The sequence below is a fragment of the Hippoglossus hippoglossus genome, chromosome 12 (genome assembly GCF_009819705.1).
Source record: "Hippoglossus hippoglossus isolate fHipHip1 chromosome 12, fHipHip1.pri, whole genome shotgun sequence".
Classification (NCBI taxonomy): Eukaryota; Metazoa; Chordata; class Actinopteri; order Pleuronectiformes; family Pleuronectidae; genus Hippoglossus; species Hippoglossus hippoglossus.
In genome coordinates, this window is record NC_047162.1 from 7,064,441 (window position 1) to 7,081,204 (window position 16,764).

At 41.3% G+C, this 16,764-nt stretch overlaps 1 protein-coding gene across 1 annotated transcript in view; it reads right to left on the bottom strand.

The window, feature by feature from the left end:
* Positions 1-16,764, bottom strand: part of LOC117771558 (netrin-G2) — a 66,904-nt gene that overhangs the window by 12,228 nt on the left and 37,912 nt on the right. Inside the window, exons 4-5 of the mRNA XM_034602056.1 lie at positions 15,695-15,867; positions 13,524-13,553 (exon numbers count right to left, since the gene is read on the bottom strand). Of these exons, the coding sequence (XP_034457947.1) occupies positions 13,524-13,553; positions 15,695-15,867 (203 nt within the window). The remainder of the gene's footprint in view (positions 1-13,523; positions 13,554-15,694; positions 15,868-16,764) is intronic.

Sequence of the window (16,764 nt, forward strand, 5' to 3'; positions counted from 1 at the left end):
TCTCTGCCTTGTCCCTTTCCCCCAAGTTCCTTTCTCAAACTAAAAAAGAGCACTACTACTATAAGGCCTATAATACCTGTCCTTTCAGGTTTTCTTTCTTTGGGGTGGTCGTCCTCACCGTGCTCAGATGAGACTTTGTGGCCATGACTCTCGTGTCCGTGTTCCTCAGGTTGATGTGGAACTGAAACACCGTGATTGAAATCATATGCAGAACTTTAACTACATTTCTACTGATTTTTAGTGGACCACTAATAAACAACAGGTAAACTACAGCCAACACTACAGTATAAACCAACTACCTTTTCTTTCTTCATGCCCCTCCTCCTCTCTTCTCTCTCCATGATCAGATGAGGTTATTTTGTGCCCATGAGTCTCATGTCCCTCTGATTTGCGGGGGTCTGACACGTCATTGACATAACAATGAAAAACATTTTATGGAATAAATTATTTAAGTTATTTTCTAAATATATAACCACGTGAGCACTACTACCACTACATACAAAACAGGATACCTGTCCTCTCAGTTTTTCTTTCTGGGTGGTGGTGGTCCTCTCTGTGAGCAGATGAGGTTGGTTTGTGGCCATGACTCTCGTGTACGTGTTCCTCAGATTTGTGGGGGTCTGATACCATCAAAAACACTGAGTTAAATACATTTTCTACATATAAATATATTGTTTAAAAACTTGTTTCTTCTCTATTTTCAGCCCCCTTCTCTTCAGTCATTATCAATGACTTCCTTTCTTCCTAAAACTACAAGCGCACTACTACTAAAACAGGATACCTGTCCTTTTGGTTTCTCTTTCTTTGTGGTGGTTGTCTTCTTCGTGAACAGACGAGGTTGTTTTGTGGCCATGACCCTCATGTATGTGTTCCTCAGATTTGTGGGGGTCTGACTCACCAAAATCGTCATTGATATAAGAATCAGAGAAAAATATTATGAAATACATTTTCTTTACTGTCTTAGCCTCCCTAAAAAATACCCCCCCAAAAAATACATTTCAAATTTCAAAGCCCTAAACATCTCAGACAAAAAGTTTTAAAATGTATTTCTTCTATATTTTCCTTCTCCTCCCCTTCCGTCATTCTCGACCAAATTAATTACAGCACACCAAGTTATTTTGTTATAATATTAAACTACAAGAGCACTCTACTCCTACTACATACAAAACAGGATACCTGTGCTTTCAGTCTGTCTTTCTTTGTGCTGGTCGTCCTCCCCGTGTTTAGATGAGGTTTTCATTTTGTAGCCATGTCTCTCGTTTACATGTCCCTCAGACATGTGGGGGTCTTAATCAGCAAAATCGTCATTGACATACGATTCAACATTTTATCAAATACATTTTCTATGCCGTCTTAGCAGTCCTAAACAACTCAAAAATATATTTTTTACTTTTATTAAAAGTTAAATTTGAGATATAAACTACAATAGCATTACTGCCACTACACACACACAACAGAATACCTGTCCTTTCAGCTTTTCTTTCTTTGTGGTGGTCGTCCTGTCTGTGATCAAATGAGGTTGTCGTTTTGTGACCATGAGTCTCGTGGACATGTCCCTCAGACTTGTGGGAGACTGACTCACCATAACCGTCATTGACTTAACGAACACAAATTAAGATCAATTTCATGTCTTTTACATTTTCAGGCTATTTGGTCCACTACAGGCTAACTACAGTTGGCTACAGTCACAACTACAGAACACAATGGTACCTTTTCTCTCAGCTTTGCTCCCTGCATGCTCCCCCTCCTCCCCCCTTGTCTCTCCATGCTCAGACAAGGTTGTTGTTTTACGGACATGAGTCTCATGCGGGTGTCCTTCAAACATGTGGGGGACTGAGACACCACAATCGTTAATAACTTATAACACCGGACATGTTTTTATGCATTTCTTCTGTTCCTGGTTTCCAAATTGTGCTTGTCAGGGAAGTTTATCTATTGTTTATTCAGAGCAGGGGTTCCCAACTTTTTACACTCTCAAAATAACCGTGACAGAGACTTGCGACCCCCATTATCCCTGGAGGTGGTCGACGCATACAAAGGATTTTTAATTTGAGCTAGTTTGCAAAAAAAATCTCCTACGTGCACATGTCGAAATGTCTCCTGTGGTGCTGTAAATTGACCTGCTGGAAGTGATGCTCTCGCTAATCTGTCATAATCACCTTAGGGGTCATGCGAGGACAAAGGAAATTGGAAGACTGATGCCATATTGTTTTATTTGCAGTTTTGTTTTTTTTTAGCTAAAGGGCTTTTTATGGCAAGTTTTCTTATATTTCTGTATATCATCATGAGTAACTGCCCCAGGGGGTCTGAACCCCTGCTTTGGGAACCACTGATTTAGAGAACTACAGTAAACCCTAGTATGTAAATCAAGGAAAACTTTGCCTTGACTACATATAGAGAATATACCTTTCTTTTCAGCTTTTGTTTCTTTCTCCTCTTCCTCCTTTTCCTCCCCATGGTGAGATGAGGTTCTTTTGTGACCATATGTCTCATGTACATATCCTTCAGACTTGTGGGAGACTGAAACACCACAAATATCATTAAATAGCAAATAAGCATCTTATAGGCGCTGTTACTGACACCCATATGAACTCGCTAATTTCTTCTTCTTTACTTTGGGAGTCTAGATGCTCTTGCTGCATCTTTTTCCTGCAGGGCACTATGACGTGCATTGAACTTCTGCACTTTGGCACGTAAATAGCCATAATGGATATTGTCTTTTACATCTTGAAAACAACTCGCAACTGCAAATTTTGTTTTTTCTTGGTATCATGCAAGATGCCACACTGGAAAGACAGCAAAGTTTCTAATAATTTTCACAAATTTTGTGTGAAAGAGTTATGGAGGAGAGAGTTTTTTGTCTTCTGGAACTCATTTTTTGCTTCAAGTTGAAGTTTTAACTACTTCATATATTCCTACAACTACCATTAACTAGTGTTAGCTACAACCACCAGTACACTATATACTAAAGAGATACCTTTTCTTTCAGCTTCTTTCACCTCCGCTCTTTTCTCATCGTGCTCAGATGAGTGTGTAGTTCTGTGGCCATGAGTCCTGTGTATGTGTCGCTCAAATTTGCGGGAGACTGAAAAAACCATAATTGTCTTTGACATAACAAGCAAATAAACAAGATAAATTTGATTAAGATAACAACCACATGAGATACCTTTGCGCTCAGCTTTTCTTTTCTCCTCCTCCCACTCCTTCATTTCTTGCCCGTGCACAGATGAGGATGTTGTTTTGTGACCATGTGTCTCATGTACTTGCTCCTCAGACATGTGGGAGACTGAAACACCACCATCATCATTGATGGAGGAAGAGAAAACATCTCGTGATCATTTAAAATTCTCTCTTCTTACCTATTATGTGTTTTTTTTAATTTTATTTCTTGCTCTTCAGCTTCAAACAATGTCTCAGAGTTCAACTGACAGATACATTTCTGTCTCTTTTCAATTTTTAGGATTTTCACTTCAAGCTGTCAAGCACCATAAGTAAACTACAGTATATAAGTCTACAGGAACTTGATGAAAGAAACACGTCATTCTGTCTAGTTTTCTCCTCCTTCCTGTCTCCGTCTGCAAAGATGACGTTATTCTTTTGTGGCCATGAGTCTCGTGAGTATATTACTCAGGCGTGTTGGACCGCTATCACACCACAGTCATCATTAACAAAACAAGAACAGATATCGTAAGAGATATTTTACGTGCTCTTCCCTCAGCAACCTGAACAATAGGCCCCCTAATAGTGAGGCTGATACTGCAGTCGGTGGGTAAAGATTACTGATATCGTCTGCCATTCTTCTCTCCTCCCGTCTTCCCTGAGAACTTGTTTTCCTTTCCTCTTACTTTCTCTCTCTCACTCTCTCTGTCAGATATGTGGATTGCTCCATCAGGGGCATCAGCCCCGGGCTTGGGAAAAAGCTGTGAGAGTAAAAGGAGGCATGAGAAACTCCTTCATCACTTTCACTCTGGGTGTGAAAGAAATGACATGCACTTCCTTTTATCTGAATGTCATGGAATTTTCTGACTTTTTTTTGCTTGAGCTTTTTTCTTTGTTCCCATTCGTAATAGACAAAGGGGATCTGTCTGCAACTTAATTTTTGGTTTTCTATTTACCCCAAATTTTAATATTCACTGGATGCTATAGACATTATGATACAGAATTATGATACAGTAACCTCTGCTCAAGGGTGTATGTCTTCACGTGGAGATTTAATGTTTCTCCTGGTGATACACTCATAGAAAAAAATCTCGTATCAGAACTAGAAACAACTGCACGCACATATACTGCTTTTACTACATTTTTAATTATCTCCTGCTCAGCTTTTTCTCCGTCCTTTCCCCTTTTCTTTGTATGCTCCACTTTCCCAGAGGGCTTTATGTCATTCCCAGGATCCTTTGCATCGTTTTTTTAGAGCAACAGTGTGCACGAGTGGAAGAAGAAGAGATGTGAAACTGGTTCAGTTTATGTATTAAGCCTCCTCTACCTTTTACCTTTACTGCAACAAATCGAAATACCACAAGCCTCCTCGCAGGGAGAGTAAAGATACAGATAACCAATCGCACAAAGCGACCACACCATGCACGTCATTGAGGGACGAATGATTACCAGATCGCTAGAGACTACAGTGCTGCATGATTCCATCTGTGTTTCCCCTTGAGGTATTTTTGCACAGGCGATGTACTTCTACAGTTGCTCATCTTCAGAGAGGGGCATCCTGCAAGCATCCTGATCCCCTGCGGAGCGTCCCCCTTCAGGCTATCTCCCGCCCACTCTCTCCCCTTCATCCCTCCCCCTCCCTGGGGCTCCAGTGAGACAGGATGCCAGCAGCTGTTCTCACAGCACCCTGGACCATTTCACACAACTGGCATCATGCCATCATTATATCTCATCAAAGTAACCCCTACCCACCTCTACTCTCGTCTACCCCCGCCCCACTAGACCCACACTCTCACACATCTGTCATGGCTGCACACACACACACCGACACACGTGTATACACACGCTGGCTGAAAAAGCTCTAGTGGGAAAGCAGGATTCTGAATAACAGTTGTTTCAAAGGCTGATGTAGCACAGCAGTGAACATAAATGCATTTAATCTCAGTAATCCATGCTGCCTCGGGGGCAGGAGTGATTCGAACTGTTCTTGGCATTAATCTCAGTCAGCTCAGCCCGAACCGTCTGACATCAGACTCTGGAAACCTGAGCATTCGGGGTTCCCGTGGCTCTACACTGACTGAAGGAAGGGTGTGTGTGAGAGTCTGTTGGGCTTAGTAAACCTTGACAGTGATGGAGCTCTTTATCTGCTCCCTCGCTGGCAGGTTGGCACCGCGCCTAAACCAGCAGAAAATGACCTCAAACAACATGCAATCATTTTATTTATATCCTGACACTTGATATATTAATGCTGCCCCCGAACAACGTAGTTTTGTAATGTGCCGCAGTTTGCATTAGAAGTTAAATTCTGGAGAATGTTTTGGGCTTAGTCCTGATTCTGTCTCTCGTGTTACCTCTTCATATCTTTTCATCTCTCTGCTGCTACACAATCCCCTCATTGTCTCTGACTGATGGAAAGACTATGTCAACTGAACTCAGACGTTCACAAACCCTCCATTGCCAGTGCTCACACACCCTCTGGTTTCTCTCTGCAGCCTCAAACTGCCTCTCTCTCTCTCACTCACCCACATTAACAAGATTTCACAGTCACTATATCAATTGAAAAAGTGTTTCTGACATGCAATATGATGCCGGGCAGCGTAAAATGATTATAGCTTGTATACAAGAGCATGTTAGCGACTCAAACCTCCTGAAAATTGTCCATTTCAGAAGAGTTCAACACCATAAAAACCATCACGCTGGCTGGAAATGAAAATGATCTCCTGATTCTAAATGAGATTATTCTATTTTCTGGGGGCTACACTCTATATGTACTGTCAGCTAAAGCTGTGGGTGTGCAGTACCACCTCTCTCCCCATGGGAGTGTTTTCCCTCAGTTTTGACTCGACTTGTGTGAGTCTGGGGATGGAGGATGAGCTCTGCTGTGATTGGATGATGGCGACGATTAACAAAAAACTGCATGATGTGCAGACTCCTTTGGGACAGGGTGAGACAGATGCGAGTGTTTGGGGATTGTTTCTGAAGGTGTGAACTCTTCTGGTGTCAAGAAAACTCTGTGCTCCTCTGATGGAGTGGCTGCCGAAGGAGGGAGAAACTCTGTTGCAACAAGAAGTGTGTCAGGTTCTCCCATGGGTGCCAGTGAAGGCTCAGACAAAGGGCTGGTGGGTAACACAATGTCTCTAGCAGGGCTGAGCACCCTGTATCTCTGCTTTCTGCCACCGGTGCTCCGGTGTCTGTTGCATCAGTATGAGGACAGAGAATGTAAATGCAATGAGGAATGAGCGGGCTTAGAAATTAGCATAAGAGATGCTGCCTCAGATTGTTTATCCAAAGAAAGCCTAGTTTCCTTTTATTTTTTTCCCCCTTCAAATGTACACATACACACACACAAGTATGCACTTTCATACACACAGAAGTGAGAACACAAAATGAAAGTGTGATTTCACACTGCTGAGATAGGCTAAACTCAAAAAGCTGTTCCACAACCCTTTCACTGCTGGAAAAATGTTGGGTGTTTTCTTCTGTAAAACATTGCGACTGTTAAAGGTGTGAGTATTGTTAATATGGTTGTGAGAAGGAATCGCACAGTGTTTGTCATTGTGTATTACTGTTTTACACTCACAATATTGTGCATGGATACTTGCACGTACATTTTTACATGTCTAAATCTGAGAGATGAGATGAACACTGACAAATAATGTTAATGTGCTTCTTGCACCTTCACAACAATTACTCATCTATAAATTTCACAGTGTGCACTGGTATAATAAATCCACGACATAATATGAATACATTAAACAAATGTTCCCTGTTTACGCTGTTCTGATGTCCTTACTAAGCATCACAGTGTTTTCACTAATATAAATCTAGAACGGTTTGGTGGCCACATTTTTATTCAACATTTAGTTAACGAGAGAAAATACACAATTGTAATGCTGCACAGTCAGCCTTTTAGCTGCACCCCACAATGTGTTGCACCATGAATAAATGTATGGTGTCCAGTTAATTTTGATATTTCACTGCCGGGAAATGTCTACAGTAAATGAAAATTAGGATTTCCAGATCCACAATTCTTACCTATAAAATATGATGTAACAAGACAGACTACATGCTGCATTATCACACCACAGCCGCAACAAAAACACTTTCTGACAGAACGAGTATCATCGAGCTCACTCCACATCCAAACAAGTGTCAACAAATAATTCTGTTCCCTAAACAACAGTGGGTTTTCCACCTGCTTTGTAAGTTATATATATATTTTAGCAGTGATGGAGAAAGCTTTGACCAGACATCGAAAAGTGGGATTTTACTTTAATCTCATGCTATGCAGGGGTTTGGGGCACAAGTATAATTACTTTTTAAAGCTCTACATCATCAATATAAGCAGTAAAGTTGACATACTTCTAACAATCAGTGTCCTATGGCCCTCTGTCATGTCTAAATCACATTACTGTCCCATACTACCTAGTTTAAGTCTCTAAGTGTTCACTTAGATCAAAATGATGGTGAGGATTTAGAGATCTGACATGTGAGTGTCCACTAACCGAGCCGCTGAAAGCATTGGACTCAGACTGTAAAATAATAAAATATGCAGAGGGCAAGGTCTTAGTGTCATTTTCAGCCATGCAACAGCGCCATCACTCTCTCACGCAATGCATCATCAGTGTAAGCTCATTACGTAATCCTCTAACATTTGCCTGTCTGTCTGTACAGATGGACTCACTGTCTCATGACACACTCTCTGGCACACACACAGGCACACACACACACACACACACACACACACACACACACACACACACACTCACTCAAGCGGGCATACAGTTTCAGTTAATGCGCACTCTCCGCTCAGACCCATTTTAAAATGTCTTCCACCAAAATGCATTTGCATATGAGATAATTTGTTGCTTGAATAATATAGCCAGAGACATTATAACAATAATATTTAATTCTACCTGTCAGTCTGAGCATACTCATCATTTATTACCAGAGCGTGTGACATTGATTTAGATCCACACTAATGAAGGCATTGAGATTCAGGACCGGTTAACCAGTTTTCCAGATCAACCTAATGACGGCGGGCTGAGTGATAGCATGGATGTTATTAATATGTCACATGATTTTCCAGACATGATCCAATCACTCTCAGTCTAAGGCCAAGTCCAAGCTTCATCAAAATGCAAGCATTTCCACAGACGGGAGTGAGATGAAGGTGGTGCATGGATAAGATTGTGGTCGATGTAGTGCAAGTACATCATTAGTGCATGTGAGTTTGCATACGCTTATCAGTGTCTGTGTGTGCGTGAGTGTGTGACCCTGTGTGTCTTCAGCGCTTCTGCAGCTCTGGGATCTGATTTTGGATGAAAAGATGAAGCGGGGTCATGTGGGGTCACGGCGGCTGGATAGGCAGATGACCGGGTTTTAGGATTTGGTTCCTCTGACCTCCCCTCCCCCTACTCGCCAAACGCCCATCTGTCCAGCTGACCAATGGGCGGCAGACTCTGTGGATCAGACTCTCTCGCCAACAGATCGCTAATCCTCATCTGAGCATGCTCACTGATTTAACTGGGGCAGGGACATGACAAAGCATTGCGATTACTATGACATGAAGTCCAACCTGTACGATGTTGTGATGTTTATCCAGTTGCATCTGCTTGGGCGACACAGACCGCAGTCAAAAATCTTATCATTGATATTTAGTGTGAAATTACACAGTAAAAAACTCTAAGCTGAGATTTGCATTTTGTGTTCCTGGAAAAGCTGCTGAAAATTATGATTTTATATAACCAACCTAATGTGGATGAAAAATAGAAAAATCTAATCCCAGGCTGCTTTAACACTCTTGTACACAGTTCACTGATGAAGTCAACACCCTCTTTACATGTGCTGCTGTAATATTTAAAACTTCAAATGCATCTTTGAAAGCAGTTTAGAGAATAAAGTACATTTTAAAAAAGTTGATTACAGGGCTCAAATACTTTAAGCACGTCTGTGCAAAACCTGTGTTCTCGCAACAGTGGATCGCTGCTTTTCTGCTGCTATAAAAACACCTATGGCATTTCTTATTAAAGTGTGGAAACCTGACCCCGGCCGTGCTGGGTTCAAAGACAAACTTTGAAATGATATTCAGGTTCGAATCACCCTGCCCGTGCCTGTAATTGGGGAGAAAATGGGGCTCGGGGCGCGTGTTTTACACAAAATGCAGAATGCCTGTTGAGTTCAGGTCGAACTCTGTAAGTTTGCTCTTGGGCTCATTCGGGTTTGGACAGAAGATTGCAACTGAGCGGCACTCCATTTGTTATTGCTTTGGCCCAGTTTGAATTGTTAGCTAGAGTCTACTTAAATGTCATTGGGAGCTGGGTTTGCACTGCACTCACGGAAGTGTGTGTGTGTGTGTACTTGTACTTATACTTTAGGACCATTTTAAGCATAGACCATATAGAGCGAGGACATTTTGGGAAAGTGAGGACATTTTGACCGGTCCCCACTTTTTCAATGGACTGTTTAAGGGTTAAGACTTGGTTTGGGGTTAGGGTAAGGGGCTAGGGAAAGCATTATGCCAATGAGTGTCCACTAAGCATAAGAATGTGTGTGTGTGTGTGTGTGTGTGTGTGCGTGTGCGTGTGTGCGTGTGCGTGTGTGAGACAGTGTGTGCATGTACAAACAGTAGTGGCAGCCACTCTGTGAGAATGGAACCTAAGACCTCAGATCCCCGGGAGGAAAAGAAGGGGATGAGGATGATTTATGGATTTCACTGAACTGCACCATATGCCGACCACAAATTTACACATACACACGTACACAGATAACAAGGGTTTGCTCACATCAGGGTCAGGTTCAAGCAAAATACCCTAAATTTGAGATAAAAGAGGCACAAATACAGCTACATGAGTATGATCTATGGCATTTCTTTCTTATCCTTATACAAGAGCGTGGTCTTTCATTTTGAGAGCATTACTTTTTCATTTTGCATTCAAATTGTGTAATATCTTCCTCAAAACCCTGCCCCTCCTCAAATCGCCGCTGCTATGCGCCTCCCCAGAACTGTGTGTCTGCACTCAGATCATCTTTTGTTGCACAAATGTCTTGTTTTAAATGTTGACCTATGGGTCTCACATGATTTTTCTGTTTCATGATTTGGTGGTAATTTGAAAATCGAAAGATTAAGCACCCAACAGAAGAAATCTGATTGATCTAGCTCTATAATGGGTGTAAGATAATACTTAAATGATCATATTATATCTGCAAAGAAACATAAATGTAAATGTGATGTTCTGTAACGTTTGTGTTCTTCACAACAGACTTTAAAAAGCTTAAGGAGGAGATGTTTATACAGCATTAAAGCTTCTTTCAGCCCCTCCTAAATCACAGCTAATCAGTGAATTCTTTGACTTTCCCTACTGATGTCAGCCAAATGACAAAAGTGCTGTGCTGTTCAGCAAACGCCCTTAATGGATTTCCTTCAGGAGAAAAAAAAGTTTGACGACATCACAGCGTTGCCGAAATCCTCCCACGTCTTAAGTGCTTTTGTGGTGGAACATGAGGTTCGCTGCCTACCAAGATGGCAGGTTTAAATTTAGCATTCTGGGGTTTGAGGACCACTTTACTGTACATTCAAGCAGCTGACAGAATCTGTTCACATCCATCCCAGGCTGCATTAAAGTCAGTCAGTCAGAACAAATAAAGTCTGAATGTTCATATAGTTTGATGCCCACACTCTCAAGACGGGACAGCCCACATCTGACTTTACCATCAGAGACATGTACGGCCAAGGAAACAGCCCATGTACGTCAGAAGACCTCCAGTAAGTTGCTGGATGAATTATGTATGATGTATACACAGACAAAAAACGCACTGGCTGTCAGCGTCAATGAGCACAGGCGCACGCATTCGAATTTTCAAGTGTCCAGTTCAGTGTCACTGTATCATCCGTTCAGTTGTGGTAAAAAAAAGTTTTTCACTACTTATTTGGGTGAAATACCGGACTGCAAAAACACTTCAGCAGAGGAAAAGTCCTGCAATTTACAATATATTCATCACCATAAGACTTCGTATTTTTTATAAAAATACAGAGCTATAATGGCCTCTTTTCATATAGAGTTTTCATACTTTATGATAAATGATTATATATATTTCTCACACACACACACACACACACTTTACGCACAAGGTTATGTCTTGCATTGCACATAAAAACACAAAACAGTCTCAGTCAAGTCTCAGTCTCGTTAACTCAAGTCTAGTTTGATTATTCCAACCTATTTAAGCAAACTAGTTTAAATGAATAGAGGGAAATATGAGGACATATGCTTATTGGCTTTCTTTCCAAAAGTAGGATTTATACCACTTACATGTCTGTCCATTAAATATAAGGCTCCAGCCAGATGCTGATTAGCTTAGCTTAGTACAGCGATGGGAAGTTGGCCCAACTCTCTGTCCAATTGTAACAAAACTGCTTAACACACTTGGTTTGTTCTAATCTTTTTTCAACAGCTGCTGGGTGTTCGGCAAAGCTTATATTTAATGGACATGAGAGTGGTATAAGTTGTCTCTCTAACTCCTCACCAGAAAACCAACATTTTATTGAACTAGACCAGACTACTAATAGACAAAAATGACTTTGTATTTCTGCAGTGTGTAAAATCTTTATCTACAAAGTAACTACAGTTGTCAAATAGGGCTGGGTGATACAAGAACGATTGTATTACAAAATTGTTCTTCATATTAAATTAATAATTATATTATAGCCATTTATATTTTAAACATCCTTAATGAGGAAGGAGTAAAACATAATTTTTTCACGAAAACTGCAGGGTACCTTTTAATTTCAAGCTAGGAGTTATATTCACGTTATTAATATGTAATAACTCAATTCACTAAAATATACATTTTTATCTTATGGGAGTAGTAACTGAAAAGGCAGACAGGTCACACACTTGGTTTGTTCTAATCTTTTAGATTAGCTGCAGGGATTTTAATGAATGCTCATCCACCATAAGAGTCCTGTTATTGAGCTGGCTGGTTGATCTCGGGTAGACTTTGTCTCTTTTGGTGCTCTGTAAGATGTTGTTACCTTTTCGAATAGTGGAAAAGGTTTTGTTTTGGCAAATGAAGATATCGTGCAGTTGTCTCTCTGCTGTTTATCCAGCTTCAGAAATCTAAACCACTTCCAAATCGTTCCAACAGTTTATCATCAATGTTCTGGTAATTCTCTGTGATCGAGGTCCTTTTATCGCCCAGCCCTACTGGGTCATAATTCTACTGCAGTAGGGTAAAAAATCTGGTACGGTATGAAGCAAATCTAATTTGATGCATTCTACCTCTTGCTAAGCTACTTTTCCGCACCTTCCTGAGGGGCTCCAAAGGGCTCATGGGAAACAGCTTGGAGCCGTTCACCTTCTGAGATGCTGGTGGTGCTCTCTGGTTCACCTTCAGCCCCATCCTGTGTTTCACCTTCAGCTTCACCCTCTGCCTCATCTTCAGGAACAGTAAATATCTAACATGAAGTTTATATTTAACAACACAGGTAGAAATCTGTATCAAAAAACAGACACTAAATCTGTAGTAACCTGAAACACAAACAACTACAACTACAAGAATTATCATTCCATTAGCAAAATCCTTCTTGGATAAACCGACCCACTATCTTTTACAGACAACTGCACAATTGTATTTAATTGTGAGAGGAGACCTTTTAAAAGCAGAACTCTGCAGTGCAGTCCAATTGCTGAGTCTGTCCATGCATCAGCCTTTTACTGGTGGGCCATGTGGAGAAAAGCCCAGTGCTGTCAGGGTTGATGTTGCCACTTTGCCGATCGTTTCTGTCTAACAGCTCGGAGGCTGAGAGCCTCTCCACAGAGAGAATCCCTAATCAAATTCCCTTTTATTCCTGCCTCCCCGAGCTCTTCACCCGGAATCACACTGCATTACACCACACTAACATATGCCCACATCCTTCTCTCTCTCATTCCTCTCTCTTTCTGCATCTTTGCCGCTCCGTCCACCACCCAACCGTCTCTCATCCGCCTTTTCTTTAATCCATCAACACCACTGTCCTTAGTCTCAATAAGGAAAAGCACAACTGTGGAAGAATTCCTCCTGCGCAGGTTAGTGTGATGTGCTGTGATGAAAGGACATGGCGACGGAGAGGCCTATTAATAATGAAGAACACAGGGCCCAAGCTGTAGCGCTGCGAGAACAGACTGAGGAAAAGAAAAATGACTGACTAGAGAGTCAGCTGAACATCACAGCAGAGAGGGGGAGTTTAGGAGACGCACAGGAGGCGCGGTAGGGGTTAAAACGTAAAGTTCAAAAACAAATGCAACAAAGGGGAGAGAGACAAGATAGAGAGAGAGAGAGAGTGGAATACCACCTCTTCTGCTTCGCTTTGCATTATTACTTACTAGAACCGGAGGGGGAGCCAGCAATCGTACCTGAAAGAGAATAGGAAAAGGAAGAGGAGATGAGAACTTGTTTATTTATGCATTCAATTTGCCTAAAGACTTGACTCTGTCTCATTCATCAGACTGAGGTGGCAGAGAGAGCTTAAGAGCTGTTCTGCAAAAATATTGGCTTGTTGTAGACCACCTGCCAATGTGCTGGAGTAATTACTGGGTGTGCACCGCCTCTTATTTAACCTGTAACTTCTTACCAAACCCGCACATTTGGAGGTCCTCATCATATATGTATGTTTTAAGAGAGCGCCAGCTACCACTCTGAGGCGCCTGAATCAAAACTTTTTGCCTGTCTTGCATATTTTTCCCCGATTGTATTTATAGTTAGCTTAGCTTGGCATGCATAATGCAATCTGCAGAGACCAAACTGTTTCATGAGCCATGGCCATTTTGTGGAATATTTCAACCGAGAAAGTTGCAAACATTTTAATTTTTAAATTCCACTAATGGGATTCAGGACTTTAAAAGGGTGGTGATGGGCTCTGAAGGTGTGTGTCAGTGCCATTAGAAGTGGGCTTGAAACAACAGCACGATGAAAAAAGAAAGGGCTGACAATAGAGCCATTCTCTGCAGTGAGTGTGCAGGTACAGGTGTGCGTTAGTGTGCATATCTGCCTGTGTGTGTGTCTGAGTGTATGTCTCCTTTTTTTTAAAGGAGAAAAACTAGGGAGTGGCTGCCCTAGATTATTATTTTATCATAGCTAGCTACTGTAGCTGGCTTCACTCTCCAAGAGGATTTCCCCCCCACGCACTCCCCCGCTGTTACAGAAGTCTGATCTGCTCTCTGCACTGGTGAGGTGACGACAACACAGACAGATCACCGTCTCCTGTCTTTTCTTCTCTGTCCCTTTCCAGGACCGTTTTACAGACCTCAATGTGATGAGAAATCCCAAACAAAAATATGATGTCACCGCTGATTTTAAATAAATCAATAAAAACAATTTTATTGTAGTCACAAGAGAGACTCAGTTCGTCACACTTACAAAAACTAGAGTAGAATAATAGATTAAAGAGAATATGAATAATTAAATGAATAACATTGTCACTGTGAGAATAAGTTGTTCCCATTGGCTCATCATGATGCCACTGTTCACGGCCATCACAGTTTTTCTCTTGTCAGAGTCACGTGTCTCCCTCAGACCAGTTTACTGCCCATGCAGGGAGCTAAAGTATGATTTAGACCAGTCTTTACTCTATAGCTTCCAATCAGCACAGAACTGTGGTACTGGAGCTATTGCTGATCCAACATTGAATAACAAGATACTCTAATAGAATAAGACTAATGGGTCCAAACTAAAGCCCGACCAATGTATCACTCTGCAGATTTCATCAGCTGATAATGTCCTATCACATTCTTGAGGCTGGACTAATTAATATTTTTATATGAACAATAGATTACGTAAACTTGTTAAAAGATTGATACCACTCCCATGTGAGCAACTGTTAAGATTAGCTTAGCACAAGGACTGAAAACTAGGGGAAATGGACACTGTTGCTCTAAAGTTACCATTAGATTTTCTTACAGTGAGATAACCTGCCCACTAGCATCTATAAAGCTCATAAATTAACGCATTATATCACATTTGTTTCATTTGTATAAAAGCGTAGGCACCACAAATTGCTGTTTTCCGTGGGATTATCTACTAGATCGTTTCTCATTTCTTGGCTCGAAGCAGTTGCCAGACAAGCAGCAGAAATCTCAGGAAGAACTGAGATTTGGAAGGGAGCAGTAGAGGTGTTCACTGGCAAATTTGATTGTATTGCAACTAAAGCAGGCTAGCTCTTTTCCACTGTCCCCAGTCTTTGTGCGATAAGCTCAGCGACCCAGCTGCTTGCTGGAGCTTCAACCGTACAAACATGTGAGTGGTATTATAAACTTCTCTTTATCAACAAGAAAGTGTTTTTCAAAATGTCAAACTTTTCCTTGACATGTGGAATAAATCATCCTCAAATCTGTAATGTGTAGAGCATGTCTTTGGTTTGAAAGACATGTTGTACTTAAAGGTAAAGCAGCCCATAGTGAATGTGTCGAAAAGGATTTAGCAGTATTTCCGTGTGTGAGTCAGATTGAGGAGTTGGATGAACACAGTAGGAGCAGATGAATATATTCTGGGTACGTACAGGTGTTGGGGGTTCCGTTGGGCACCGGCAGGTAGGAACCGGCCTTCCAGGACTTGGCTTTGAAGCCCTTCTTGCAGCGCTGGCAGTCCTGGCCTGTGGTGTTGTGTTCACACTGGCACTGGAGGTTCCCTTCTTGCAGCAGGCACAGGGAGGCATGGAGGTTACACTTACACCTTAAAACAGAGGAGAAAAGAAAGGTAACACATGTGAGGTGACAAAAACGTGGGTGTGTCCCACATTTCCCACATAAAGATGCACGATATAGGAGCAATTGTTATACAAGACAAAAGCAAATAGATCAGTGAAGATTCTCTGTCATCCAGAAGGTGTTTCATTGAGGTAACTTGGCTTTCCAGAGGTTTTTGAGATGTTTCCCCTCTCATACGAAAGGCCTCAAACCGACTGGTGGGAGTCAGAACAACTGCAAGTATTGACTATTGAAGGTCTGACACTCAGACAGGGATCATACATCTTGTGAGTAAATTGCATGATGGTAATAGATGTAAAACGAGATTAAGATTATAGATTTTATAATAACGAAAAAAGTGCATTGAACGTAATTTTTGTTCACTGAGCGGAAACTGTAAATTACATATGTATAACTAAAAGAAAATGTAGACAGTAGATTTCTTTGTACCCGTGTGAGTGTACTTTATCTGCGTTTATGTAGTATTGCATTAGTGTTATGGCTGTATAATGCATGAGAGTTGAAACACACTTAGAAACACATTTATATTGAGCAAAATATCACAGTTACAATGTTAAGTTTACAGTGTTAAGTGTCTGCTTTGGCTCCAACGTATTTCTCTCTGAAGTCCCTGGCAAAGCTTCAGCATCCATTTCTACTTTGATGTGTGGAGTTTGTTCAGTTGCCAGTCCATCTGATTCCGTGGCATTTGATGATGGAAGCTTTACTCTTTACAGTCTGGCTGAGTAGAGTAACAGCAATGAATCAAACTGTTTTTACAAAATGTGAAAATAGACAACAGAATTGATCGACTAAATGTAGATTTGAAGCTGTTGATTACCTGATCAGTCGTTTGGCAGAAATCATATATGTTAAAAATCTA